The 8,808-nt window shown below is 35.9% G+C and overlaps 1 protein-coding gene across 3 annotated transcripts; it reads left to right on the top strand.

Annotated features, from left to right (window-relative positions):
- Positions 1-2,633: 2,633 nt before the first annotated feature.
- Positions 2,634-8,053, top strand: sgca (sarcoglycan, alpha). Of its 3 annotated transcripts, none has more exons than XM_054599010.1 (11): positions 2,634-2,685; positions 2,919-3,047; positions 3,132-3,280; positions 4,410-4,476; positions 4,556-4,754; positions 4,828-4,996; positions 5,991-6,199; positions 6,449-6,475; positions 7,377-7,550; positions 7,670-7,696; positions 7,822-8,053. In XM_054599010.1, the coding sequence occupies exons 1-11, from the start codon at positions 2,649-2,651 to the stop codon at positions 7,826-7,828; spliced, it is 1,194 nt and encodes a 397-aa protein (XP_054454985.1). In that variant the 5' UTR covers positions 2,634-2,648; the 3' UTR covers positions 7,829-8,053. The 3 variants fall into 3 exon arrangements, with proteins under 3 accessions (XP_054454985.1, XP_054454982.1, XP_054454983.1); XM_054599007.1 differs by having other exon boundaries at positions 3,129-3,280; XM_054599008.1 differs by lacking the exon at positions 7,822-8,053 and having other exon boundaries at positions 3,129-3,280; positions 7,670-7,749.
- The last annotated feature ends 755 nt before the right edge of the window (positions 8,054-8,808 follow it).

Raw genomic sequence — 8,808 nt, 5'->3', positions numbered from 1 at the left:
TATGTCTCCATATCAAATATACATCATATTAAAGTGTAATTTCACACACACACAAAAACAAATCTATAAAACCCTGTTACGATTATTATACATTTAGATAACTAACTCATAAAATAATAAAACTGTTTTTGGTTGTCAGAGAACTCGACTGGCTTTAGGACCCAGTCGGACGTCCGTCACGTCAAACCTCCTCGTCCAATGACACATCCGCTGTTTGCAGGACACATTGTTGCTTCCTGCATTCTGCATCTGTGCAGAGACACACTGAGCATTATCAGTGGAGGCAGACAAAGCATTTCCTTTTTTAGGTTTCTGATTTTGTTTTGCATGGTGGCCACAACTCATTAATGCACTTTGTTCACACATTAAAAACAACATGAGAGATTTAATTCACAACTGTCCTACCAACATGCCTTTTTCATATTATCTAGTTTATCTCACAGCAGATGAAGGTCTAGTCTGAAGGACACAACTGCAGGAGTTTTGCCTGAAAAGACGGAAGTGCTGTCAAACAGGATGTGCATCACTTTTCATTAAGGCAGTAGTGACACCTTCCATAAGAAAAGTGTGTTATTGGTGATTTACTGCACAGAAAAAACATTCATACATTAAACAGTTTTTCATTTGTCATCAGCTTATGTTTGCACTAAATGAAGAGGACCCACACCCCCTCAATATAAAAAAACACTTAGTTCTGCAATCTGTTAAGTCATATACAGTACCAGTCAAACGTTTGGACACACCTTCTCTTTCAACTACTTTGAAGAATCTAAAATATAAAACATATTTTGGTTTGTTGAGCATTTGTTTGTTTACCACATAATTCCATATGTGTTCCTTCATAGTTTGGATGTCTTCAATATTAATCTACAATGTAGAAATAAATAAAAATAAAGAAAAAACATTGAATGAGAAGGTGTGTCCAAACTTTTGACTGGTACTGTATAAAACACAAAAAAATAAGAAGTACATACAGAATTAAATAAATAATAAGTGTGTAGGTGTATAAAAGCCTGAGTACAATAACATATCTGATTATGTTCAAATTAAATACATTTAGCAGATTAAAGTATTAAACAGGTCAGTAAACTTTGAAAAATAGTAAACATATTAATTCTTTTTTATGGTGCGTATGACTTTGTCTAATAAAAAATGACCCAAATGTACAGAACCAGTCTAAAGTTTGGACACACCTTCTCATTCAACTACTTTGAAGAATGTAAAATATAAAACATATTCTGGTTTGTTGAGCATTTGTTTGTTTACCACATGATTCCATATGTGTTCCTTCATAGTTTGGATGTCTTCAATATTAATCTACAATGTAGAAAATAATAAAAAATAAAGAAAAAACATTGAATGAGAAGGTGTGTCCAAACTTTCTGACTGGTACTGTATTGCAACTTCCTGATTTTGTCACTTAGTTGTGATATTTAGTGCCTAAATAAACTAACGTGTAGCTGCTGTCCCCTATGGCGTATAAGTATTTTGATAAGACAATAAAGAGAAGAGTAATATGAAAAGACATACAGTGCCAGTCAAAAGTTTGGACACACCTTCTCATTCAATGGTTTTTCTTTATTTTTTCTTTATTTTCTACATTGTAGATTAATATTGAAGACATCCAAACTATGAAGGAACACATATGGAATCATGTGGTAAACAAACAAATGCTCAACAAACCAGAATATGTTTTATATTTTACATTCTTCAAAGTAGTTGAATGAGAAGGTGTGTCCAAACTTTTGACTCTTACTGTATATAAATATAAATGGGGTTTAAAAAGCGTAAAATCCCATTGAAAATGAAAAGAAGCTCAAATTGAATAAATATATAAATGAATAAAGTTGAGGCTACTTATTGCATCTGTACTTTTTGCTGCATACTTCAATTCCCCTGCATACATGGGATCAATATATGTAATTTAATTTTGTATATCCTTGATACATAATGAATATTGCTTTTGTTTTGTTATTCAGTTTATTTCCCACTATTTTAATTTAGGATAGAAAAGGAACATGGAATAAGATAGGACGTTTGTTTTAAAACAACCAGAAATTTCCTGACCTGCAGTAATTATGTCATTATTGATTGCAAATGTATGGATTACCAAAGGCCAGTGGTGGATGGAAGTATATTTTATATATACATTAATTATCAGCATTTGATTATCATTGTTTTCATGTACTACAGAGGCGTATTGTAGCTGATCTAAGTAGACCTCATTAAATGTTATTTATAGTGTTGGTGTTGTTTATCACATGTACATTTTGAAGCTATAAAGGTTAATCTAAAAACTGAAGCATCAGATAAATAAAAGAATAAAAAGTTCAATATTTTCCTCTGAAAAGTTGCAATGGAGAAGTATATATATATATATATATACTTATTTATAAGAAGTAGAGATGGAAATACTCAAGTAAAGTACCTCAAAATTATAATTAGTTTCTCTAGGCTTGGAAAAATCCTGAATAGATTGTAACTACAAGATTTTGAATCTCCATATCTTTATTTACCACACACTCACACGTTCACAGGCGTCCCTCCGGATGTTATGAGGTGAGCGAGGTAAAAATAGCTCTGACATGTCTGTCGCTGTGACCAAGCCCCTCTCCGCTTGGCCCTGTCAATCACAGGCCCAAAACAAGATGGCAGGCTGCTGGAGCTGGGTCTTCCTTCTAACTGGCAAGTTTTATTCCTGAAACAGTTTAACTTTGTGTATAATACCAACTCTGGAAAGAATGTTTGCAATATCAGATCCAATGTTTTTAACATTTGGTCCTGATTTCAAGGATTGTGTGACTTTAACTCTTCAACATCAGAGGTTGTGTGTTGTCATATTTTAATGTCACATTTAAGGTTTTGTTTGACGTTGCAGAATAATCTTTTTGTGTTTTTCTTTTTACACTTTAACACAGTCTGTGCTGTCAGTTTGTTTGAGGCCAGTGCAGAGATCAAAGTCACCATTCCTGTGGGCAAGTTCTTCACATATGAGCTGCTGAGAGAGACTTTCCAGAATGACTTTGAGCCTTTGTCAAAACTCTACGGTAAGAATGAGTCAATATTAGGCAAGATTTACAAGAAATATACTTTATTTTTTCAATATCTCTCAACTCTTCTTCATACAGCAGGGCGCTTATACGATGACCCCATGATTTTTAAGTGCAACCGGCAGAATTTTCCAGACCTCCCAGAGTGGCTGCGCTTCACCCAGAGGCACCCCTACGATAATGGCTTCCTGTACGGCACGCCAACGTCTCCAGGAAAAAGTATAATTGAGGTATGAAGTGATCATGAAAACACTGTCAGCATGCTGCTCTTGACATTTCTGGCCTCACTTAGCTGTATTTATATGTATATTCTCACACTGCTCTGTTCCTGTAGATAATAGGTCAAACATAAATAAGAATAGTTGAGACAAATCTGGAAAAAAGAAGCAGCTTTCTGACACATCGGTGGTAAATGTCAAGTCCTGCTGTCAGACCCTCCAGGGACAAGATCTCTGGGGGTTTTTCTAAAGCTGTCATTTTAAACTAACATTAAAAATGTAGGAAGAAACATGTCTTTGAAGAAGAGATAAGTGGCACTTTTATCTCAATCAAACAGAATGTATTACAGCTCATATTTGGGATGTAACCACAGATTACAGCTCCACGTCTGATTTAAAAAGCTCCTTATGTTAACAAACTACAGCCTCTTTATACTTTCTGGATTCCAGGATGACTTTGGTTAATGTTTGTCTTTGTTTAGAAACATTTAAACTGTACTTGTCTCACATTCATGCTATGCTTCTTCTTCTTCTTCTTCTTCTTCTTCTTCTTCTTCTTCTTCTTCTTCTTCTTCTTCTTCTTCTTCCCATTTTGTCAATTTAGAAAGTATAAAGCAAACAAAAAATACATTAAAAAAAACACAAGTGCCTCCAAAAAGTTACTAATCTCTTGTTGTAATCACTTAAAATACAGGTCTAGGTTGTAAAAAAAATATAGGTTTACTATTTGTGCATGCTAATACAGCAGAAACATGTAGGAAATATAACTATAATACAGTTTTTTTACATGCATTACGCCCTTTTCAGTAAATTTCTATAAATGCCTGTAAATCACTAAAACAAATAGTTATGTACTTATTTCATTCTAATTAAATTTCTAAGCCTGACTCTACATGAGTAGTTTCATTTATATGTATGAAAACATGCATAAAGTGTATTTACAGATGAATAGACATGCTCAAGAAGGTTAAGGCATTATGGGAAATCTAGGAGAACTAATGCAGAAGTAGAAAAGTTCGGCTGACGGAAAGAAACATTTCAGGAGAAGCAAAAATCTTCTTGAATGCCCCAAACATGAAAAGTAAACAATGATATAATATGAAAACTATGATGTGATAAACCCTTATTCTTCTTCTGACAGATCTACGCCATCAACAAAAGGAGCTATGAGGCAGCCAGACACATCCTCGTAATCAAAGCCACTGCAGGTATGACTGATTTAAATCACCAATGCATGAGCAGTAATACTGTGGAGTGCATTAATAACCTCTCTGCTGTCTCTCACAGAGAAGATGCTGCCCTATCAGGCAGAGTTCTTCATCAAGCTGAGGGAGATTGAGAAGGTGCTGCCCTCTTCTGTCCAGGAAGCAATAAAGCACGATGTACAGAAGCTTTGGGACACGGAGGCCTTGGAAATTGTCAATATCACCAACGCCCTCGACCGGGGCGGCAGAGTTCCCCTCCCTCTCGCGGGACACTTTGAAGGGTAAACAAAGATATGATGTAAAGTTTATACTCTGGAATAACTGCATGTTCATGGACCTCTGGTTTTGTGTCAGCGTGTATGTGAAGGTGGGGTCGGAGCAGTATTTCTCAGATTGTCTCCGGAGGGTGATGACATCGGAGCATCAGAAGCAGTGCACAGCAGGGAACAAAGTCAAGGTCCCAGGAGGATGCAACTTCTGCAACATTCCCAGCAACTGTATCACCTGGTGCAAGACAGAACTGGTGAGGCCTGGAAATGAAAACATATGATCAATCTGAATGAGAAATGCAGTGTTTGATTAGTGACTTTACAAGACATGTATGCCAAAGTCATTCTCTTGAAATGTCAAAGATTATAATTGCTTATGTTTTAGACAGTCACAAGATGATTTAGAGGTTAAGACATTAAAAAAAAAGTATTTCAATTTCTTTTTTCCCTTTTTTTGTTTTTTTTGTTTTGTGAAATACTTGATACTTTCACTTCTTTCGAAAATCCATCAAATGAGGCTGATTAAAAAGGAAAAGTCCATCCATCTTCCATCTATTTTGACATTTGATTAAGATAAAATAAGTACTTAATTAGTCCCACAGTGGGAAAATTTGCTATATTTAATCTGATTAAAATATAGTTTATTTTTCACTGTTTACTAGAGAAAGACTTTTCGATTCAAAGATGTGTCAACTTGTGATGCCAGTAAAATGTTTTAAATCAACAAATATGATTTTTAGATTGTCTAATTTGAATATTTTAGCGTTTCTAAAAGCCTGAAGACGTAAATCTCCCCATTATTTCACAAGTCTGAGGAAAACACTATAATTCTTTGCTTATTGTGTATTTTTTTTCTCTTTCTATTATCCTGTGTAGTTATTTCTCATTTTATCTTTAGGCCCACTAGAGTGGTACTGAACTTAAGTTAGGACTGCAACTAATGGTTATCTTCAATATTGATAAATTGTTTTGTCTTTGAAACATCAGACAACCATGAAAACTTGCCATTACAATATCAAACTCATTAAAAGTCTCGTTTTGTCCGATAAACAATCCAAAACCCAAAGAGATTCAATTCATGTATGACCAAGAAAAGCAGCAAATTCTCACATTTGACAACCTGCATCTTAAAATATTTGACATCTTTACTTAATAAATGACTTTAACGATTGACAGCTGATCAAAATACTTTACGATTAATCCCAACAACAACCTCTTTGACCTTTCTCCCTTTCATCCTCTCTGCAGTTTGATCTGACGAAGGCGGAGCCGGCTCCACCTGCTCCCACCATGGGTTCTGGGATCCTGGAGGACGGAGGTGACTTCGGCCCTCCAGAGTCTCCCCCGAGCAGAGACTTCCTCCCGGACTACATCGTGACGGTGATCGTGCCCCTGATCCTCGCCATCATCCTGTGTCTGCTGCTGGCCTACATCATGTTTGGCAGACGAGAGGGAGTGTATGCATCCGTCTTAAATCTACTGAATAGAAAATGAAAGGGTCAGTTCGGCCACATTAGAAAACATTTTCCCTAACTTATCCCTTGTGGACATTCATGCAGCTGATGCAAAGGATTCCAGTAGGTTTAAGGAGGATGTAATGTTGCTGAACTGACCCTTAAAGCAAATACTCTAAGCTTTTGATTGATCCTGATAAACTATGACATAGTGGTAAAACTTTATTCTTGATTCTTTCCTTTTCTTTATAGTGCAAAAAGGAATGCAAGAACAAACCAGTAAGTACATTGTTCACTGCTCTCTGATTGATGCTGTTACAACATTAATCAGCGGTGGAATGTAACAAGTGCATCTACTAAAGTACTGATCTATAGTGACATTTTGAGGTACTTGTACTTCACTTGAGTATTCCCGTTTTATGCAACTTTACATTTCAGTATATCTCAGAGGTAAATGTTGTACTTTTTACTCCACAATATTTGATTGACAGCTTTAGATTATAATGTTTCTTCACCTTCCTGTCATGTGTAAACTAAGTATCTCCAAATTTGGGTGTTCCTTTATTTTTATAGAAAATCCTCCTACTTCTTCTGCTAAATAAACTCTTTGAAAAGCCTCTTGGATCAGCTGCAAAATCATCGGCACAAAGAACAGGTTGACTTTTTATAGAATTGGGTTCTCACAGGACAGCGGCGCTACAAACATACCATAATCTAATATAGAATATGATGCATTGCTGTAGATTTAACTAACCAACAGGATATAAAGAAGTTACAATGCAACATACCCATGAATGCAGCAGTAATATTAATCCAGAAAGGTATATATAAAAGTTTTACTATACAATTAATACTTTTACTTTTCACTTTTTGAGTACATTTGGCGGATGATACTTACATACTTTTAATTAAGTAACATAGAACAATAAATAAACTTATGGAAAGGCTGTAGAAAACACAACACATGTATGTTGCAGCCCTGTCACCTAAAAAAACAAGTTCCCCTAAAACCAAACTGCATTGTGAATTACATTTTGAGGAAGACTGTCATTCATGTCCCATGTTAACCAAATACTTTGTGGCCTCAACCTGCAAGTACTTTTGCTGAAACCTAACCAAAACTTTATTAAACTGCGACCGTAGGAGACGGGCCTGATATGTGATGTTGTGCTTGCTGCAGAATCCAGCTGTACCACCACCACACTATTCACGGGAACAGCGATGAGCTGAGGAGCATGGCCGGAGACCGCGGACACTCTCCACCTCTGTCCACACTGCCCATGTTCAACAGCCGGACTGGAGACAGGGCCCCCCCGCTGCACTCTGACAGCATCCCCCTCATCATGGCCCAGCAGTAAGGACCCCAACCCACTGATTCACAGACAATTACTCTCATTAGTGTAATTATCATGTTATGTGACTTAAAAATAATAATTCTTAACATAGATTTTTTTTATTCTCCTGTTTTCTTAGTGATCCATACAGTGACACGCTGCCCAGGTAAACCCACTCATGGGACTTCTTCCTGCAAAACTTTGTACATTCTGCTCTGCATTTATGTATTTTCTTGGATTATTATGGATGATTCCAAGAACACAGACTCATGAAGTTGTTTGTTTTTGCAGGAAATGAGAACAACGGATAAAGAGTCATTCATGCAGTCTATGGTTCGATATTTGCAGTGAGAGAACATGTTTTTTTCTTCTTTAGATGCCATTTGAATCAAATAAGAGTGTAGTTTGTAAAATTGTTATTTGCCGTTTATGATTTTCAATATTCCCATATTTCTCTATTAATAAAAAATATGAAAAGCCACATTCTTCATTGTTGTCAGCAAAGCATAAAATGTCAAAGGTTTCTCAATTCAGGTACCACATCTAGCCAATTTCTTGGTTTAAAGCAGGGCTGATCAACATTTTAAAAACCAGTAAAGCTTATTTAAACAAAAACAAATGGATATATCACCAGAAATAGCAATGTTGACAAAGTATTGAAAAGCTACTACGGTGGGCACTGTGTCACATGAGAAAGCTCATATGGGCACCTGACTGTTGTTTTAAGACAGACTTGAAGAATTGTGAACTTATCCTTTAAAGCTTTTTACAGACATTGTTTTAGTAGTAGTTGAAAAAAAGGAGAAGAACTCGTGTCTGTAATTTCAGAGATTCCTGGCAGTCTGAGCAAGCTTTGTATGATATTGATTTTTCAGAATGATTGATAAATCTTTTCTCAAAAGGCAACTTCTCCTACTTTTCTGAAAATGTCAAACCATCAGAGAGTTCAGCAGTTTACTGATCGTTTTCTTCAGTGTTAAATCTTCACTTTATTTGGCTGTTGTTGCACTTGACTTCCAGAAGGAGTCACTGCTGTATCTTCTTCTGATTTGGGAGGTTTGAGGTCTAACACACATCTCATCTCGTGTAATCAGTTTGGTCTGTGCTCCCTATTTTAAAGTCATTGTGGGGAAAAAAAAGTGATTTGAAAGCTGCATGTTTGAGTTTGCTGTCTGCGGCATTTTATACGGTTTCAACTCAGATTTCTAAAGGAATTTATAGGCAGATTAAATAAAAAAGTAACAATTGTGTGTACATTTATGAGGAAAAGCCGGGTTG

Source organism: Anoplopoma fimbria, chromosome 5, assembly GCF_027596085.1.
Source record: "Anoplopoma fimbria isolate UVic2021 breed Golden Eagle Sablefish chromosome 5, Afim_UVic_2022, whole genome shotgun sequence".
Classification (NCBI taxonomy): domain Eukaryota; kingdom Metazoa; phylum Chordata; class Actinopteri; order Perciformes; family Anoplopomatidae; genus Anoplopoma; species Anoplopoma fimbria.
This window is presented reverse-complemented; position numbering and strand designations above follow the sequence as displayed.